Source organism: Eschrichtius robustus, chromosome 13 (genome assembly GCF_028021215.1).
Source record: "Eschrichtius robustus isolate mEscRob2 chromosome 13, mEscRob2.pri, whole genome shotgun sequence".
NCBI lineage: Eukaryota > Metazoa > Chordata > Mammalia > Artiodactyla > Eschrichtiidae > Eschrichtius > Eschrichtius robustus.
Genome location: NC_090836.1, coordinates 22,670,004 through 22,691,759, shown reverse-complemented (window position 1 = coordinate 22,691,759; position 21,756 = coordinate 22,670,004). Strand labels below are relative to the sequence as shown.

Here is a 21,756-nt window from a genome sequence, read left to right as displayed (position 1 = left end):
ATGGCAAGTTGGAAACTATGTTGTATTGAAGAATTAGCCAGTTAACAGAATTCTGTTGCTGGGGCAGGATTTGTACACAGATATGAAACTTTCTTTTAAACCACAACCACTGTGACAACATCAGGAAGCCTCCTCTTCTTTGTGCATCAATCGATTTGATAGGAATGAGTCAATGATTATAAGTGTGTAGTTAATGTAGATGCTCAACCAAATGTCCTGCTGTCCGACTCATCGGTACCATCCAAAGGCAGCATGCCTGTATGGAAGGGGTTAAGCTGTCCTGAGCTAGAAGTCTCCCTGGAACATTTGCAACAGTGTTGGTTTTATGCTTCCCAGAATTGTAGAACTCCAAAGGGCTATTTCCAGGAATGTTAGGGCAGAACCAGAAAGTCTTGCTGGCAGTTGCATTGACACTAGCATAAGAATTATTGGCTCTCAGAAGCCAGACTTCTGGAAACAGGGGCTCTAAGTGTCAGTAAAAGTGTGGGAGGGAAAGTCTGGGGAGGGGCATCCCCAGAAAACCAGTTGTCTCTGATTTACCTGATCCCTTAAATTAGTTGTATTCATTAGAGGTAACTTAACTTTCTGGGAATAATTCTTTTTCCCTTTTTATGTCTTGCTCTGTTTTCTTTTCATACTTTTGGAGATGAGAAATAAATTGTGTACTTATCATAGATATTTTCAAAATGTTATTATGGGGGATGAGTGAGGAATCATGATTGGTTCACATAAAAAAAAAAAAAATCAAATACTCTGTCCCAGAAGAAGAAGGGACGGATTTATAGAAGTAAGCTTAGGTTAAAAGATCATGTTGTTTGGAAGTACCATGTAGTAACAAGGTTCCTTATAGGTATACTGTGATTCTTTAAAAAATATTATCCTTCCATGTCATTACCCATTTAAATTAAATGTGTGTATATAGGTGTGTGTGTAGTTGATGTATATATATATATATATATATATATATATATATATATATATACACATACATATATATATATACACACATACATACTTATATAGATGAGGAAACTTTGTAAATGGTTCTTTCTGATCTTTTAAATGTATCTTTGACTATAACAATATGTATTTTAAAATGTAAACTTCAATTTAAAATATTGACCGATAAGAGGAACTGTATTGTGACTTTTTAAAGTGTTAATTGACTTTTGGTGGCATAAAGAAATTAAGACAAAAATATTTTTAGGTAAGCTAATATTATTATAAATATTGGGACTCCTAATTATAAAAAGATAAAGAATGGATTTTACCATTTGTCTTTGCAGCTATTGTTCCTGACATAGATGAAATTGCAGCTCAGGCAGAAACTATGTTTGCTGGAAGGTACAGTAACATTTATGTATCTTTATCTTGTGAATAAGATTTTACTTAGAATTTTATTGACACTTTATTGTTCACTTCCCTATATCTATTTAATTTTAGATCCTTTATCATTGCCAACATAATTTCTGCCAGAAATGAAGCTGCTAATTTACTGTAGAAGAGAAAGCATAGCTTTTCTTTAGGTCAGGTAAAAAAAAGACAGGAGAGATGAGTTCGGTGTATTGAACTTTCTCCTGAATTCTTTGCTTTTCTTTCCTCAAATAATGACAGCGCACGAACGCCCTTTAAGTCCCCTGGTATAAATATTGCTGCCTCTTGCAAAACGTTGCTTCCCCAAATCTGAGAAATTTGAGGCAAGAAAGTAACTTCTTTCAACGTTATCATTAACTTTATAAGTGAGAAATAACGCTATTTTCTGCCAATTGGAAATATCCATGATTAAAGAAAATGAAACATCTCTGCCATGACTACTCTCCTTTGCTATCAGGTGCCCTGCTACTCACTGTTTTTAGGTTGTTTCTTTTTTTCCCATAAATGAAAGTAATAGTCAAAAAGAAAAGTAAAAACCGTAAAATGTCTGAGCTACAAATTATTGAGTTCCTGGCATTCATTTTTATTATAGATTTGCCATGAGTACCTAAACAAATTTCTGTACTAAGGCATTGCATTTTCTTTGGTTGGAAAGAAAGACAAGAATGAGGAATCAGGGGAACCAAAAAGGATTTTTATCTCTAGTGAACATTTGGTTTAGGTTTGTTTTTATCTTGTTTTGCCAGTTTTTGCTGTTGTTATTGTTGCTGTGTTTTCCTCTTCAAGTATTTCATTATTCCCGAGAAGAGAGAATAAACCAGTGTATGATTTTCACCCTAAGATAAATGGCCGTTTTATCAGGGGAATCGTGCTCAGAGTCCGGATGCACCGAACTCGCAGAGTTGCTCTGGTGACGCCTGCGTGCCTGTGTGCATGAGCACTGCCTCCCCCGTGCCTCACCACCTGTCGTGGAGAGGTTTTTGGACTCGGGGGAAGTTCAGTCCTTGATGTACATCCAGCCAAGTATGTCTTCTCAATAAACGCTTCAGGATTGATTCAGATTCTATCTTTTGTCTTTGCCTAGATGACCAAATCATCCCGGTTTGCCTGCTACTTTCCCAGTGCAATCACTGAAAGTCTCCTATCTTGGGAACCCCCTCAGTCTTGGACAAACTGGGACTTAGGTCACCCCTACTTTCATGGACAAACAAGTTTTCTCTATGTTTTGTTTTGTTTCCTCATTACCTGAGGCCAAAAAAGAGTAAAAATTTCTTCCTTTGTACTTTCCAATTTGTTTTTTTTGGGGGGGTGGTGGGTGATAACTGGGGATGTACACACAATTTTAACCACTTCTGACTAAATTTTATGTAAATATAAGTTATTTTAGAATAATTTTTGGTTTTATAGAAAGGAAAAAAATCCAGTTCAACTTGATGATGAAGGAGGCAGGACATTTTTACGGGTCCTCATCCATCTAATCATGCATGACTACCCTCCTCTGCTATCAGGAGCCCTGCAGCTGCTGTTCAAGCACTTCAGCCAGAGAGCGGAAGTTTTACAGGCATTTAAACAGGTGAGATTCAGTAGCCCTCAGTGGTTCCATAGCAGAGGCTCTGAAAATATTGTTTATAACATCCAACCTGACTTCATGGTTGCAGAGTTAATGAGACTGTGCAGCTTTTCCTGGGGACACTTTCTATTTTTAAAGATAGATATGGCCTTGTCTTAGGCCAAGACACGGTCTATTTTAGAAAGAGATCCCCACAAGTGATTTTTCAGTTAATATCTTTAATGTAAATGACAGGCACTAAGATTTAGGAAGGCACTGGGAGATAATACCATATTAGGAATTTTGTTGCCAGTGCTGTTATTTTGACCCCAGATTTTACTGATAAATTTGGGTAATGCACTGAAATAAATGTCGTGATTGAAAAAATGTAGAAATCCAAAAGAAGGGAATTGTGATGGATCTAATCTTTTTCTTTGTCGTCTTTGAATGATATCAATCTTGAGACCATTAATGAGAACTATCTCAGGGCTTACATGTATTTCACTAACATTTATTTAATAGAGCATTGATCTTCATTAGGAAGTTTTACAAGGATATGTTAAAATATGAAATAATTAAAAGAGTAATTATATAAATACAGATAATTATTCATATATTTGTAAATGTCACACAATACATATAAATTTAGGTTTAGACTGTATCACTGTTTTCTTCCACTTATTTTTATGCTTCTACCTCTTTTCAAATAGAGAGAGTCTCAGAAAAATTAACTTTAGCAGTAAAGTTAGAGTTAGGGTATCTCTTATTTTAAATTACTCTTTAACACTTTAAAAAGCTTTGCTTAGGCTCACTTTTTTATATGTATAATTCTTCATAACATGTGAATATATTGAGTAGAGTTCACAGATACTTTCAGGGGAATTTTCATGATCAATATACATCTAAAATATGTAAAATGTATGTAAATATATGTAAAATATCCATAGATATTCTAGAAATACTAAACTTCAACTGAGGGGCAAATATGTTAAAAAGACTTGGGATTTTTGACATAAATGACATAGGAATAAAGGAAATTCCATAAGTAAATTAAGTAAACTAAGGTTTGCAATTCTGTTTCCAGGTGCAGTTACTGGTGTCCAATCAGGACGTAGATAACTACAAACAAATCAAGGCAGACCTAGACCAGCTTCGACTAACTGTAGAAAAATCCGAGTTATGGGTTGAGAAGAGCAGCAGCTATGAGAATGGAGAAATGGGTGAAAATCAAGTAAAAGGTGGTGAAGAGCCAATTGAGGTCTGTTTTCAAGATCTATTTTGAAATAATCCAAACAATATCTTTTAAATCAGCATAAAATTTCCATTTGCCAAGTCAAATATCTGCATAAACTTGTACTTTGGTTAATTCTTGTCAGTTGCTCTCACTTGTTACCTCATCTGACTACTTTTTCACTCTTTCTCCTTCCCACTGTAAATCCTATAAGCCAGGAATCAGGACAATAGGAGGGAGTGAGGTGGAGAAAAAGAGGAATAGGTCTTAAGCTGAGACCTGTACAGAGAGGGGAATTTTTGTTTCTACCATTCATGGTGGCTTTTTATTGGCAACCTATAAAACATTCCTTTTATTATTGAATAACCTTATAAATATGTAAAAATATCCAATGGAAGGACAATATGCTTTATTACCAACATGAAAATCCCCCAAATCTGTTTTCATCTACAGAATGGTAAGACGCTGATCATAAATCCTCTGTTATATTGGTTTTAATTTTCAGTAGGTTAATTAGTTGCTGCTTTCAGATTTTGCTAAATACTAAATGAACCATAAAAATTTTTAAGCAGTGTTTTAGTAGACTAGTGCCAACACTATAATTGATAATGTATTGAGTTTCTTAAATACCTCTCTAGTGTTTTATTTAGTTGTTATTTTATTTTATTTAACATCTTTATTGGAGTATAATTGTTTTACATTGTTGTCTTAGTTGCTGCTGTATAACAAAGTGAATCAGTTATATGTATACATAATCCCCATATCCCCACCCTCTTGCATCTCCCTCCCACCCTCCCTATCCCACCCCTCTAGGTGGTCACAAAGCACTATGCTGATCACCCTGTGCTATGCGGCTGCTTCCCACTAGCTATCTATTTTACATAGTGTAAAATAGTAGTGTATATATGTCCATGCCACTCTCTCACTTCGTCCAAGCTTCCCCTTCCCCCTCCCCATGTCCTCAAGTCCATTCTCTGCATCTGCGTCTTTATTCCTGTCCTGCCCCTAGGTTCTTCAGACCCATTTTTTTTTTTTTTAGATTCCATGTATAGGTGTTAGCATAAAGTATTTGTTTTTCTCTTTCTGACTTACTTCACTCTGTGTGACAGACTCTAGGTCCAACCACCTCACTACAAATAACTCAATTTCGTTTCTTTCTATGGCTGAGTAATATTCCATTGTATATATGTGCCACATCTTCTCTATCCATTCATTGTCAATGGACACTTAGGTTGCTTCCACATCCTGGCTATTGTAAATAGTGCTGCAGTGAACATTGTAGTACATGACTCTTTTTGAGTTATGGTTTTCTCAGGGTATATGCCCAATATTGGGACTGCAGGGACGTATGGTAGTTCTATTTTTAGTTTTTTAAGAAACCTCCATACTGTTCTCCATAGTGGCAGTATCAATTTACATTCCCACCAACAGTGCAACAGGGTTCCCTTTTCTCCACACCCTCTCCAGCATTTATCGTTTATAGATTGTTTGATGATGGCCATTCTGACTGATGTGAGATGATACCTCATTGTAGTTTTGATTTGCATTTCTCTAATGATTAATGATGTTGAGCATTCTTTCGTGTGCTTGTTGGCAATCTGTATATCTTCTTTGGAGAAATGTCTATTTAGGTCTTCTGCCCATTTTTGGATTGGGTTGTTTGTTTTTTTGTTATTGAGCTGCATGGGCTGCTTGTAAATTTTGGAGATTAATTCTTTGTGAGTTGCTTCATTTGCAAATATTTTCTCCCATTCTGAGGGTTATCTTTTGGTCTTATTTATGGTTTCCTTTGCTGTGCAAAAGCTTTGAAGTTTCATTAGGTCCCATTTGTTTATTTTTGTCTGTGTTTCCATTTCTCTAGGAGGTGGGTCAAAAAGGATCTTGCTGTGATTTATGTCATAGAGTGTTCTTCTTATGTTTTCCTCTAAGGGTTTTATAGTGTCTGGCCTTACATTTAGGTCTGTAATCCATTTTGAGTTTATTTTTGTGTATGGTGTTAGGGAGTGTTCTAATTTCCTTCTTTTACATGTAGCTGTCCAGTTTTCCCAGCATCACTTATTGAAGAGGCTGTCTTTACTCCATTGTATATTCTTGCCTCCTTTATTAAAGATAAGGTGACCATATGTGTGTGGATTTATCTCTGGGTTTTCTATCCTGTTCCGTTGATCTATACTTCTGTTTTTGTGGCAGTACCATACTGTCCTGATTACTGTAGGGTTGTAGTATAGTCTGAGGTCCCGGAGCCTGATTCCTCCAGCTCCGTTTTTCTTTCTCAAGATTGCTTTGGCTATTCGGGGTCTTTTGTGTTTCCATACAAATTGTGAAATTTTCTGTTATAGTTCTGTGAAAAATGCCAGTGGTAGTTTTATAAGGATTGCATTGAATCTGTTGATAGCTTTGGGTAGTATAGTCATTTTCACATTGTTGATTCTTCCAATCCAAGAACGTGGTATATCTCTCCATCTGTTGGTATCATCTTTAATTTCTTTCATCAGTGTATTATAGTTTTCTGCATACAGGTCTTTTGTCTCCCTAGGTAGGTTTATTCCTAGGTATTTTATTCTTTTGGTTGCAGTGGTAAGTGGGAGTGTTTCCTTAATTTCTATTTCAGATTTTTCATCATTAATGTATAGGAATGCAAGAGATTTCTGTGCATTAATTTTGTATCCTGCAACTTGACCAAATTCATTGATTAGCTCTAGTAGTTTTCTGGTGGCATTTTTAGGATTCTCTATGTATAGTATAATATCATCTGCAAACAGTGACAGTTTTACTTCTTCTTTTCCAAATTGTATTCCTTTTATTTCTTTTTCTTCTCTGACTGCCGTGGCTAGGACTTCCAAAACTATGTTGAATAATAGTGGTGAGAGTGGACATCCTTGTCTTGTTCCTGATCTTAGAGGAAATGCTTTCAGGTTTTCACCATTGAGAATGATGTTTGCTGTGGGTTTGTCATATATGGCCTTTATTATGTTGAGGTAGGGTCCCTCTATGCCCACTTTCTGGAGAGTTTTTATCATAAATGGGTGTTGAATCTTGTCAAAAGCTTTTTCTGCATCTATTGAGGTGATCATATGGTTTTTATTCTTCAATTTGTTAATATGATGTATTACATTGATTGATTTGCATACATTGAAGGATCCTTGCATCCCTGGGATAAATCGCACTTGATCATGGGGTATGATCCTTTTAATGTGTTGTTGGATTCTGTTTGCTAGTATTTTGTTGAGGATTTTTGCATCTATATTCATGAGTGATATTGGTCTGTAATTTTCTTTTTTTGTAGTATCTTTGTCTGGTTTTGGTATCAGGGTGATGGTGGCCTCATAGAATGAGTTTGGGAGTGTTCCTTCCTCTGCAATGTTTTGGAAGAGTTTGAGAAGGTTGGGTGTTAGGTCTTCTCTCAGTGTTTGATAGAATTCACCTGTGAAGCCATCTGGTCCTGGACTTTTGTTTGTTGGAAGATTTTTAATCACAGTTTCAATTTCATTACTTGTGATTGGTCTGTTCATATTTTCTATTTCTTCCTGGTTCAGTCTTGGAAGGTTATACCTTTCTAAGAATTTGTCCATTTCTTCCAGGTTGTCCATTTATTGGACATAGAGTTGCTTGTAGTAGTCTCTTAGGATGCTTTGTATTTCTGAAGTATCTTTTGTAACTTCTCCTTTTTCATTTCTAATTTTATTGATTTGAGTCCTCTCCCTCTTTTTCTTGATGAGTCTGGCTAATGGTTTCTCCATTTTGTTTATCTTCTCAAAGACCAGGTTTTAGTTTCATTGATCTTTGCTAGTGTTTTCTTTGTTTCTATTTCATTTATTTCTGCTCTGATCTTTATGATTTCTTTCCTCCTACTAACTTTGGGTTTTGCTTGTTCTTCTTTCTCTAGTTCCTTTAAGTGTAAGGTTAGATTGTTTATTTGAGACTTTTCTTGTTTCTTGAGGTAGGCTTCTATAGCTATAAACTTCCCTCTTAGAACTGCTTGTGCTGCATCACATAGGTTTTGGATCGTCGTGTTTTCATGGTCATTTGTCTCTAGGTATTTTTTGATTTCCTCTGATTTCTTCAGTGATCTCTTGGTTATTTAGTAACGTACTGTTTAGCCTTCATGTGTTTGTGTTTCTTACGTTTTTTTCCCTGTAATTGATTTCTAATCTCATAGTGTTGTGGTCAGAAAAGATGCTTGATATGATTTCCATTTTCTTAAATTTACTGAGGCTTGATTTGTGACCTAAGATATGATCTATCCTGCAGAATGTTCTGTGCACACTTGAGAAGAAAGTGTAATCTGCTGTTTTTGGATGGAATGTCCTATAAATATCAGTTAAATCTCTCTGGTCTATTGTGTCATTTAAAGCTTGTGTTTCCTTATTAATTTTCATTTTGGATGATCTGTCCATTGGTGTAAGTGAGGTGTTAAAAGTCCCCCACTATTACTGTGTTACTGTCGATTTCCTCTTTTACAGCTGTTAGCAGTTGCCTTATGTGTTGAGGTGCTCCTATGTTGGGTGCATATATATTTATAATTGTGATATCTTCTTCTTGGATTGATCCCTTGATCATTACGTAGTGTCCTTTCTTGTCTCTTGTAACATTCTTTATTTTAAAGTCTATTGTATCTGATATGAGTATTGCTACTCCAGCTTTCTTTTGATTTCCATTTGCATGGAATATCTTTTTCCATCCCCTCACTTTCCGTCTGTATGTGTCACTAGGTCTGATGTGGGTTTCTTGTAGACAGCATATATATGGGTCTTGTTTTTGAATCCATTTAGTAATCCTGTGTCTTTTGGTTGGAGAATTTAATCCATTCACGTTGAAGGTAATTATCGATATGTATGTTCCTATGATCGTTTTCTTAATTGTTTCGGGTTTGTTTTTGTAGGCCCTTTTCTTCTCTGTGTTTCGCACTTAGAGAAGGTCCTTTAGCATTTGTTGTAGAGCTGGTTTGGTGGTGATGAATTCTCTTAGCTTTTGCTTGTCTGTAAAGCTTTTGATTTCTCTATCGAATCTGAATGAGATCCTTGCCGGGTAGAGTAATCTTGGTTGTAGGTTCTTCCCTTTCATCACTTTAAGTATATTATGCCACTCCCTTCTGGCTTGTAGAGTTTCTGCTGAGAAATCAGCTGTTAACCTTATGGGAGTTCCCTTGTATGTTATTTGTTGTTTTTCCCTTGCTGCTTTCAATAATTTTTCTTTGTCTTTAATTTTTGCCAATTTGGTTACTATGTGTTTTGGCGTGTTTCTCCTTGGGTTTATCCTGTATGGGACTCACGTTTCCTGGACTTGGGTGGCTATTTCCTTTCCCATGTTAGGGATGTTTTCGACTCTAATCTCTTCAAATATTTTCTCTGGTCCTTTTTCTCTCTCTTCTCTTTCTGGGACCCCTGTAATGTGAATGTTTTTGCGTTTAATGTTGTCCCAGAGGTCTCTTAGGCTGTCTTCATTTCTTTTCATTCTTTTTTCTTTATTCTGTTCCGCAGCAGTGAATTCCACCATTCTTTGTTCCAGCTCACTTATCCGTTCTTCTGCCTCAGTTATTCTGCTATTGATTCCTTCTAGTGTAGTTTTCATTTCAGTTATTGTATTGTTGATCTCTGTTTGTTTGTTCTTTAGTTCTTCTGGGTCTTTGTTAAACATTTTTTGCATCTTCTCGATCTTTGCCTCCATTCTTTTTCCGAGGTCCTGGATCATCTTCTGGATCATCTTCAGTATCATTCTGAATTCTTTTTCTGGAAGGTTGCTTATCTCCACTTCATTTAGTTGTTTTTCTGGGGTTTTATATTTTTCCTTCATCTGGTACATAGCCCTCTGCCCTTTCATCTTGTCTATCTTTCTGTGAATGTTGTTTTTGTTCCACAGGCTGCAGGACTGTAGTTCTTGCTTCTGCTGTCTGCCCTCTGTTGGATGAGGCTATCTAAGAGGTTTATGTCTGTACAGTTTTTTTCCTGTAATTGATATCTAGTCTCATAGCATTGTGGTTGGAAAAGATACTTGATAAGATGTCAGTTTTCTTAAATTTACCAAGGTTTGATTTGTGACCCACGATATGGTCTGTCTTGGAGAATATTCCATGAGCACTTGAGAAGAAAGAGTATTCTGTTGTTTTTGGATGGAATGTCCTAAAAATATCAATTAAGTCCATCTTGTTTAATGTGTCATTTAAAGCTTATGTTTATTTATTTTCGTTTTGGATGATCTGTCCATTGGTGAAAGTGGGGAATTAAAGTCCCCTACTATTATTGTGTTACTGTCGATTTCCCCTTTTATGGCTGTTAGCAGTCGCCTTATGTATTGAGGTGCCCCTATGTTGGGTGCATAAATATTTACAATTGTTATATCTTCTTCTTGGATTGATCCCTTGATCATTATGTAGTGTCGTTCTTTGTCTCCTGTGATAGTCTTTATTTTAAAGTCTATTTTGTCTGATATGAGAATTGCTACTCCAGCTTTCTTCTGATTTCCATTTGCATGGAATATCTTTTACCATCCCCTCACTTTCAGTCTGTGCGTGTCCCTAGGTCTGAAGTTGGTCTGTTGTAGACAGCATATATATGGTCTTGTTTTTGTATACATTCAGCCAGTGTATATCTTTTGGTTGGAGTATTTAACCCATTTACATTTCAGGTAGTTACTGATATGTATGTTTCTATTTCCATTTTCTTAGGTGTTTTGTGCTTGTTATTGTAGGTCTCTTCCTTCTCTTGTGTTTCCTGTGTAGAGAAGTTCCTTTAGCATTTTTTGTAAAGCTGGTTTGGTGGTGCTGAATTCTCTTAGCTTTTGCTTGTCTGTAAAGATTTTAATTTCTTTGTCGAATCTGAATGAGATCCTTGCTGGGTAGAGTAATTTGGTTGTAGTTTTTTCCCTTTCATCACTTTAAATATGTCCTGCCACTCCCTTCTGGCTTGCAGAGTTTCTGCTGAAAGATCAGCTGTTAACCTTATGGGGATTCCCTTGTAATTTATTTGTTGTTTTTCCGTTGCTGCTTTTAATACTTTTTCTTTGTATTTAATTTTTGATAGTTTGATCAATATGTGTCTTGCCGTATTTCTCATTGCATTTATCCTGTATGGGACTCTCTGCAGTTCCTGGACTTGAGTGACTATCTCCTTTCCCATATTAGGGAAGTTTTCAACTATAATCTCTTCAAATATTTTCTCAGTCCCGTTTTTTTCCTCTCTTTCTTCTGGGACCCCTATAATTCAAATGTCCGTGTGTTTAATGTTGTCCCAGAGGTCTCTGAGACTGTCCTCAATTATTTTCATTCTTTTCTCTTTATTCTGCTCTGTGGTAGTTATTTCCACTATTTTATCTTCCAGGTCACTTTCCTGTTCTTCTGCGTCAGTTATTCTGCTATTGATTCCTTCTAGAGAAATTTTAATTTCATTTATTGTGTTGTTCATCATTGTTTGTTTGCTCTTTAGTTCTGCTAGGTCCTTGTTGAGTGTTTGTTGTATTTTCTCCATTCTATTTCCAAGATTTTGGAACATCTTTACTGTCATTATTCTGAATTCTTTTTCAGGTAGACTGCCTATTCCCTCTTCATTCATTTGGTCTTGTGGGTTTTTACCTTGCTTCTTCATCTGCGTATTTCTCTGTCTTCTCATTTTGCTCAACTCAACTGTGTTTGGGGTCTCCCTTTCACAGGCTGCAGGTTTGTAGTTGCCATTGTTTTTGGTGTCTGTCCCTAGTGGGTAAGGTAGGTTCCATGGGTTGTGTAGGCTTCCTGGTGGAGGGGCCTGGTGGCTGTGTTTTCGTGGATGAGGCTGGATCCTGTCTTTCTGGTGGGCCAAGACCATGTCCAGTGGTGTGTTTTGGGGTGTCTGTGAACCTGGTATGATTTTAGGTAGCCTCTGTGCTAATGGGTAGGGTTGTGTTCCTGTCTTGCTACTTGTTTGGCATGGGGTGTCCAGCACAGTAGCTTGCTGGTTGTTGAGTGGAGCTGGGTCTTAGCATTGAGACGGAGATCTCTGGAAGAGCTCTCGCCGATTGATATTACATGGATCCAGGAGGTCTCTGGTGGTCCAATGTCCTGAGCTCGGCTCTCCTACCTCAGAGGCTCAGTCCTGACACCAAGCAGAGCACCAAGACCCTGTCACCCACACAGCTCAGAAGAAAAGGGAGAAAAAAAAGAAATAAAGAAAAATAAAATAAAATAAAGTTATTAAAATAAAAAATTAAAAAACCTATTATTAAAATAAAAAATAAAAGAAGTACTTAAAAAAAGAATAGAGCAGTGGAACCAATAACAAATCCACCAATGATAACAAGCACTAAAAACTAAACTAAGATAAGCATGTAAATCAGAAAATAGTCAGTCGCATACAGCAAACCCCAAGTCTACAGTTGCTCCTAAAGTCTACCGCCTCAGTTTTGGGATGATTCGTTGTCTATTCAGGTATTCCACAGATGCAGGTACATCAAGTTGATTGTGGAGATTTAATCCACTGCTCCTGAGTCTGCTGGGAGAGATTTCCCTTTCTCTTCTTTGTTCACACAGCTCCTGGGGTTCAGCTTTGGAATTGGCCCCGCCTCTGTGTGTATGTCTCCATCCAGACAGGATGGGGTTAAAGGAGTGGCTGATTAGGGGGCTCTGGCTCACTCAGGCTCACTCAGGAGAGAGAGGTACAGAATGTGGGGTGAGCCTGTGGTGGCAGAGGCCAGCGTGATATTGCAACAGCCTGAGGCACGCTGTGTGTTCTCCTGGGGAAGTTGTCCCTGGGTCACGGAACCCTGGCAGTGGCAGGCTGCACAGTCTCCCGGGAGGGGATGTGTGTATAGTGACCTGTGCTTGCACACAGGCTTCTTGGTGCCTGCAGCAGTAGTGTTAGCATTCCATGCCCATCTCTGGGGTCCGAGCTGATAGCAACGGCTCGCGCCTGTCTCTGGAGATGTTTAGGTGGTGCTCTGAATCCCCTCTCCTTGCGCACCCCGAAACAGTGGTCTCTTGCCTCTTAGGTAGTTCTAGACTTTTTTCCGGACTCCCGGCTAGCTGTGGCACCCTAGCCCCCTTCAGGCTGTGTTCACGCAGCCAACCCCATTCCTCTCCCTGGGATCTGAGCTCCGTAGCCCGAGCCTCAGCTCCCAGGCCCCACCCGCCCCAGCGGTTAGCAGACAAGCATCTTAGGCCGGTGCGTGCTGGTCGGCAGCGATCCCCTGTGCAGGAATCTTTCTGCTTTGCCCTCTGCACCCCTGCTGCTGTGCTCTCCTCTGTGGCTCTGAAGCTTCCACTCCACTCACCCCGTGTCTCCGCCAGTGAAGGGGCTTCCTAGTGTGTGGAAGCTTTTCCTCCTTCACAGCTCCCTCCCAGAGGTGCAGGTTCTGTCTGTATTCTTTTGTCTCTGTTTTTTCTTTTTTCTTTTGCCCTACCCAGGTACGCGGGGAGTTTCTTGCCTTTTGGGAAGCCTGAGGTCTTCTGCCAGCATTCAGTAGGTGTTCTGTAGGAGTTGTTCCACGTGTAGATGTATTTCTGATGTATTTGTGGGGAGGAAGGTGATCTCCACGTCGTACTCCTCTGCCATCTTGAAGGTCCTCCTTAGCTCTTATTTTAATCTGCAGGATTATAAACTATTACTATTTAGAGAGGTTTACCTACCCCGAGTCTTCTGTTTCTTGGAATACCTAAAGTATTTTGTGGTGCAGGGTGATGAGCAGGAGGTACTTAGTGGGAGGGAGAGGTAATTAGAGTCATCAAAATGGTAAAAAGTTCCAAAGGGAAATTCAGCGGTGGGTAACTACTTTCTACTTGTCTCAGGACCAATTATCACTGATCTGCACAACAGTTTTGACTTAATCCTTTAGGAACTTTTTCTGTGATTTTATGTTGTAAGTTAGTAGAATGTAGAATTTCTAAAGCTTTTTTTTTTTTTTTTTTGGTTAAAGTAGAGTTCTTCCATAGTATATTTAAGAAATAAGAGAAATTTCAACATTTATTTAGTATTTGCTGTACACCGACTCTTACAGCAGACACTGTCATGCATGGTATATCTTTTAAAATGTTACAACAAACTTTGGAGATAGTTATAAAGATCACGTTTCTGAGCATGAATCAACTGAAATTCAGAAAACCCAAGGGTTTTCTCATTGTCAAGCAGCTCTATGTGATTTTAACTCAGGTCTTTTTGATGATAAGTTCCAGGCTCTTTAATGTAAAATTGCACTTTCTGATATAATACTTTGTTATTTAGAGATGTATCATGCTTGCGCGAAGTTAGAATACCTCTTTCTTTTACAAATACGTATTTTGTAAATATTCTAGAGGATAAATGTAATGTTGCTTCCCCTTTCAGAACATTTTATTCTTTTATTTTAATAGAGAATAGGTCTAAACCTCAGGAAAATGCAGTATGCGTTTGTAAAAGTTTGCCCCCCAAAATCACCGAAGAGTAGAGGTGAGATGTTCCATGAAGGATGTTAGTCACCGGTGTGCAGTTTAAGTTCCCAGTCATGAAGGAAAGTGGAGAAAGAACCTCTTTTATAGTGTATATCAATGGCATCCTCATAGCAGTTTAATAAACAGTTTGTATTGATGGGAGAAAGAAGATGAATAAGTCATCTGAGGATAGTCATCTTATTAAAGATAAAACTACATTACATGTGGGCTATAAAACTATTTTTCTAGGGACTTCAGAGGAATACAAGTCAGTGAAGCTGAAATGTATTTATTTATTTGTTGACTTCAGGATTTATCAGTTCAGCAAATGGTAATAATTTTCGGTACTTAAAGCAGGAAGTGATTTAATACAAGGAATTAAATTTTTGAACAGTCTGGAGGAATACAGTTTAGAGGCTGCCACTGGACTATTGATTTCAGCGTCAAACAATCATAGCTATGATTCAGAGATGAAGAAGCTGCTTCGGCTACTGCCAACACTGCTGCCGCCACCACCACTGACTCATACCTTAGAAGCCTGTGGCCAGATAATGGAACCCTCAGATCTATTGGGATTTTCTTTTCAGCCCTCATAGCCACAGGAAGATGGCCTTGAATGGATAGTGTATTAAGAGTATAGGTTTTAGAGTCTGAAGCTGTATACAGTCACTAACTGTATGTGTGACTTTGGGCAACTTATTTTATTTCTTTCAGTTTTATTTTCATTGTCTTTTCAATGGACTTAATAATGGTACTTAGCTCATACGATTACTGTGAAGATTAAATGAGCAACCTCTGTGCATGTGGTGTGTCAGTTAATATGGCTTCAGTGGGAAAATATAAACAACAAGGTGACATGTTATCCACCAACAAGTCAAGAAGTGAGGCTCCAGTTTTAATTAGTTTATTGTCTCAATGCAATCATCATGGACCAGTGGCCTTACTTCTGAGACTGATCTTTCTCATGGTTGCATCACGACAGCAGCATCCTAGACATCACAACACTGTTACAAAAGAATATCTGTGCTTTTCTAAGTCTCCTGTTTAGGAGCAAGTAAACCTTTCCCAGGCGCCCCCCTTAGTAGATTCTATCTCATGTCTCCTTGGCCAAAGCAGGACCACATGTTTACCTCTAAACCAATGGACTATAAGATTAGCTTAGACTAAATAAAAGGTGCTCTGCAGGCTAGGATACTCTCCCCCGAGTTACGTGGGGGAAGGATAAACGAAATCAAAATCTGCTGGCAAGAAGGAAGAAAGGACGTCGGTGTCTGCCAAAAGTCCACAGTCAGTGAATGCTTGTTATAATTATTATTGGTTTTCATGTGCAACACAGTGTGCTGTTTACTATGATGCATATAGAATTATGAAATCTTAAAAGATACTTGTTAAATTAAAATGTACTTGTAGGGTTATCAAGTCTATTTCCTATGTAGTATTTGTTCTCTCTCTAAATAGCTCACCTAAGTGAGATATTTCTTAAAATAAAACAAACTTCTGTGATGGGAAATTCAGCACCTCCTGAGGTAGAACATTCTGTTGAAATTAATGTATAGCTAGCTTAAGAAATAGAATAGTACCAATAAGAAGTCTCTGTGGTCCATCCCTATATCCCAGAGGAAACCATTATCATGAGTTTATGTTAATAATTTCCTTGCTTTTCTTAATTGTTTTACCATGTACATCTATATTTTTAAAACATTTAACAAAATGAAAAGTATTTCGCTTAGTCTGTTTTAGATATGCTTTGTCCTCCATCTTTGTTGTTGTATAGCAGTGACTTATTCATTTTCTCTAATATACATTATTACATTTTATGCACGTGTTTATCTAGTAAACTGTTGATGGACATTTTTTGTTCTTTACAGTTCTAATATTTTAAAAGAAAATTTGCTACCAAAAGGAGCTTAAAAAACTTTTTAATGTCACCTGATGCATATGTTTAAGCATCCCTTCAGGATATATATTTAGGTGTTAATATCTGTTATGTTTACCTTTACCAAATAATGCCAGTTGTTTTCCAAAGACCAAATGATACTCCCTCCAGGGTATATAAGAGCTTCTGTGGTTCCCCATCCTGATGACTACTAGTTTTCTCACTTTTCCATTTTTGATAATTGGGTGTGTTTGGTATATTATCCCTGTTGTGATTTTCATTTTGCTGGATTATTATGAGGTTGAGCATGTTTTTATATGTTTATTGGACATTTCACTTCCTCTTCCAGTTTAGATTAAGCTAAATTCTGTGTGGGCAGGTAGTTAGGTCCTACCAATTCATGTATAGCTACCTAAGGTTAAAAATATTTTTGACATAAAGTCATGGTGATGCTATAATTCAAACTTGAACACTATCTTTTCATCTATTATTTCTTTTTTTCTTGCTTTACTGTGTTGGTAAGATTTTCCAGTACAATGGTGAATAGATGTGGTGATAATGGGTATACTTGTTTTGCTTCTGATTTTAAAGGGAATAATTTTAATATTTCACTATTGAATATAGTTTTATGGTACTTTTGTTTTTTTGTAGATACCTTTTACCAATTGAGGAAATTCCCTTCTGTTTTTCGTTTGCTAATTTTTACTATGGTTGTTGACTTCTATTAAATGCAGTTAATGCATCTATCAAGATTGTTATTTTTCTTTAATTATAATCTGCTAATTTTAATAACATGAATCATAAATAGAGCTGCTACCATAGTAACCTTGCATTCTAGAATAAGTGTATCTTGGTGATATTTTTTACAGTACTACATCCAGTTTGCTAGTATTTTGTTCAGGATTTTACATCTTTGTTGTCAGTGAGGTTGGCCTCTATAATTTTCCTTTCTTGTACTGTTCCTGTCAATTGTTGGTATCAAGGTTAAACTAATTCTGTAACAAAGTGAGTTACACAATCTTCCCCTTTCTCTGTCTCTTCTGTGAATGTTTGGTAGAACTTTTCTAAATCTGCCTGGGCCTTGGATTTAGTTTGTGGGAAGACTTTAACTAGTAATTAATTTTTAAAGGTTATAAATTCATTAAAATTTTCTATTTGGAGTCAACTTGTATATTTTTCTGGCTATATACTTTAGTTTTCAAATTTATTCATCTTATTTCATTATCTTTTTTAAAAAATAAATTTATTTATTTATTTTTGGCTGCATTGTGTCTTCTTTGCTGCATGCAAGCTTTCTCTAGTTGCAGTGAGCTGGGGCTACTCTTGGTTATGGTGTGCGGGCTTCTCATTGCGGTGGCTTCTCGTTGCAGAGCACAGGCTCAAGGCACGCAGGCTTCAGTAGTTGTGGCGCACGGGCTTAGTTGCTCCGTGGCACGTGGGATCTTCCCGGAGCAGGGATCAAACCCGTGTCTCCTGCATTGACAGGCGGACTCCTGACGACTGCACCACCAGGGAAGTCCCACATTATCTTTTAAAATATTTGCTATATCTGTAGCTCATGTCCCTTTTTCATTCTCTTCTTCTTTTTCCCTTTAGATTTCACTCTTTGTGTTGTACAATTCTATGGATTTTGACAAATGCATAATGTCAGGTACAGTCTCACCAGAGCTGGATATACTTTATTCATCCATTTAACAAATCTATTTTTGGCTTTGTTGAGCTCCTGGGTTTGTTTGCTATTTCATTATATTTATCCTACTATACTCTAGCCTTTTATGTTGACATACTTTTCAGACTTTTAAAAAATTTAATGATATAATTTCCTTCTAAGGAGCTGCATCCCATGGATTTTGACAATTGGTATTTTTATTGTTGTTCAATATTAGATATTTAAATAATTTCATTATGATTTCTTCTTTGGCCCAGTATAGTTTCTTGGAAATGAGTTTTTAAATTTCCAAATGCATTCTCAAAATTTGCCCTTTTTTTGGTTATTGAATTCTTAATTAACTTGTAGCAAGAGAATGTGGTTATGATGATATCAGTTATCCAAAATTTGTTGAGACTTAATTTTTGGTCTATTATATCTTCAGGTTTTAGAAATATTTAATATGGGCTCAAGAAGAATGTGAATGCATGTGGGGTTCCTTATATGTGATTAGTAAATCTAGTTTATTGTATTTAAATCATCTACCTAATCACAAATATTTTTGTTTTCTTGATGTATCAAAAATTGAGAGAGATTTGTTGACATTTCCCACTATAATGGTATGTTTCTCAGTTTCCCCTATAGTTCTATTAATCTCTACTTCATATGTTTTAAGGCTATTTTATTAGATGCCTATAAATTTAAAATTATTTTTAACTGGAAACAAAAACCTTTTATCAGTTGAGAGTTATTTTCTCCCACTTCTGATGATATTGTTCCATGTCTTCTGGCTGCCGTTGCTACTGTTGAGAAGTTTGCTGTGTGTTGAATAGTGGTGCTTTAATTCTGATTTTAAAACTGATTAAATATTTGTTAAACCTTATTATTGCCTCCATATCTATTAGTTTCCTTTTTATATTTTCCATACCTGCGACTTTATGCTGAATTTGAATAATTTCTTAGGGTCGTCTGAGTCGCTCTTCAGGCATGTCTTATTTGCAGTTCACTTTACCTCTTGACTTTTAATTTCAGCCATTATACTTTTTCACACCTGCAATTTGACTAAATAAATCTTCTTGGTCATTTTTTATCATCTTTTGTTGCTTGCTAATTTTTGTGATTCTGTATGGCTATTTTATAGCCTGTATGTAATACTAATTCCATGTTTCATTATATATTTGGTCATCTTTGATTATGAGCTCATATCTTTTATTAATAGACTTTTTTTTTAAGAGCAGTTTTAGGTTTAGAGAAAAATTGCACAGAAAGTACAATGCCCTTATATCCTCTCCTCCCCTCCCTTCAGTTTTCTATTATTAACATCTTCCATTAATTAATGTGGTACATTTGTTGCAATTGATGAGCCAGTATTGATACATTATTATTAACTGAAGTTCATAATTTACTTTAGGTTTTGCTGTTTGTGTTGTATGATTCTATGGGTTTTGACAAATGTGTAATGCTATGTACAGTATCATATAGAATAGTTTCATTGCCCTAAAATTCCTCTCTGCTCCACCTATTTGTGCCTCTCTTGTGAATCCCTGAGCTCCTGGGAACCCCTGAGGAACCCCTGATCTTTTTACTGTCTCATGTATAGTTTTGTCTTCTCCAGAATATAGGTAGAATCGTACCGTATATAGCTTTCTCAGACTGGCTTCTTTCATTTAGCAATATGCATTTGAGGTTTTTCTATGTCCTTTTGTAACTCGCTAGCACATTTCTTTTTATCGGTAAATAATACTCCATTGTCTGGATGTACTACAGTTTATTTCTCCTAATTCACCTATTGAAAGACCTCTTGATTGTTTCCAGTTTGGGGCCATTATGAGTAAAGCTGCTGTAAACATTCAGGTGTAGGTTTTTTTTTTTTGAGCTCATATCTTTAGGATTTAGGCTTTGGGGGTTGGTTGAAAGACAGTATGTTTTCCTCCTTAGAGTATTTGTGATTACCTTGGCCTATGGCCAGGGGGCGCTGTGAGTCTGAGACCACATTGCTCCCTTCCCACACACGGGTCTAAAGGCAGGAGTCTCCGCTTTAGCTCCCCAGACTTGACACTTGCTTAGAGCTGGCTTGTCTTTCTGGGTTGCAGACCTAGTACTACTGGCATTTGCCTTCAGGGAAACTTACCATGTTGCCCTGAAGCTTGGAACTCTCTGATCTGGTTTCAGGTTACTTGTTTTCCATTGTAGATGGTGGGTGGGGTCTTTCAGAGTTGTCCGTCATTTCCAGTGAGCCCAGAAATGTACTTAAAATAGGTTCTGTATCTAGGATCTAGTGGTTTTCTAACAGGAAGGCCATTTGCAGTTTTAAGTGTGCTATTCTTGCAGAAGTCCTTGGGAATGTGTTTACTTAGATAGTTAGTAATTAAAAAAAATGTATTATGGACTTAAATTCTTTGGAATATGTGAATTCCTCTGAAGTTTGTGTTTAATCCAGAGAAGATTTCATTTGCCTCATAGAGACACTTTGAGATACGACATTTTGTAAACATGTTAGACAAAGTTTTTGGCTTGGAACTTCTGGAGCCCTTTTATTAGTGGGAATTCTATCCCCAAATCTTGAGTGAAAGTGGGCTTGTCTTTGTATATAGGAGCTCAAGAGAGTTTTCTCCCTTTTTTGGCTTTGACCAAGCCAAGCCAAGACAGGTACCCCTTTGTTCTTCTATGGGCCACGTTTTTCCCTGGCTCGTCACTGTGGGTGTCTCCTTTAGGTATTCCTGGTCCTGAGGCAGGTTTCTGGTCAGACCTTCCATCTTCCTTGGGATTCAGGCTTTGCTTCTTTTCTGTTGTGTGTGTGAGACAAGTTAAAACTCAGTTGTTGGTTATCAGCTTGGGCTGATGCCCTCAGGGCCAACAAATGAGTCCATGCTTGATTACTGCTTGGAAATTTCATGTATTTTTCTGGTTTCTGGCCTCCATTTGCTTCCTTCTTTTTACTAAAAAGAGATAGTTTAAATATTTTATCTATCACTTCTGAATGTTGTGTAGTCAGAGGGGTTCCTCTGCACTTCTACTTCAACATTTTCTATTTTTGACAGTTCTTAAAAGTAGAAAACTCTATTTTGAGCTCATATATTTATCCTTGTAATGTCTGTTTACTGATGTCAGTATTGAGGCAATGTGGACCATATCTGAACCTACTCTACTTGATTTGCTTTCATTTTTCTCCAGAGAACAACCCTTCTTTTGAATATTCTGCTTAAAGTACAATTTCATCCCTTCACCATCATGCTTCCTTGCCTTTGTACACACCTGAATTTCTCATTTCCCTTCTGAAAGTTTGAAATCTAGAATCAAATCTAATATTTGAGCTATGGCTCTTGTCCTCAAAGAATGAGCACACAGATTAACACACATAAAACAGCATGACAAATGTATGATTGAATATTGAACTGTTGTAGCACAGAAAAGGGAGAGGTCAGTGTGGGCCTGACTACTTGGAGAAGGCTTCAGTGTTTTGAAAGATTGGGAGGATTTCGTTAGTTAGTGATTCAAGAATAGTAACTAGAGAAGCAGAAATTCAACAGGAATAAGTGATTGGTATTTGAAGTGGCTGGGAAATTGGGACCCTTTGAAGATTTGGCGGAAGGATGGTTCAGCACAAGAGACTAAAGGAGGGGCCCAATTAAGAGCCTCTTGCCCAAATTCAGGTGTGAGGTTAGGTAAGCATGAACTAGGGAAGCAGCAGTAGAAACGTATACAAGTA

At 37.2% G+C, this 21,756-nt stretch overlaps 1 protein-coding gene across 2 annotated transcripts in view; it reads left to right on the top strand.

The window, feature by feature from the left end:
- The window catches only part of ITPR2 (inositol 1,4,5-trisphosphate receptor type 2), a 524,186-nt gene that overhangs the window by 215,330 nt on the left and 287,100 nt on the right, over positions 1-21,756 (top strand). For both annotated transcript variants that reach the window (XM_068561342.1, XM_068561340.1), the window contains 3 exons: positions 1,287-1,344; positions 2,782-2,947; positions 4,008-4,181. In XM_068561342.1, coding sequence (XP_068417443.1) covers positions 1,287-1,344; positions 2,782-2,947; positions 4,008-4,181 — 398 coding nt within the window. The remainder of the gene's footprint in view (positions 1-1,286; positions 1,345-2,781; positions 2,948-4,007; positions 4,182-21,756) is intronic.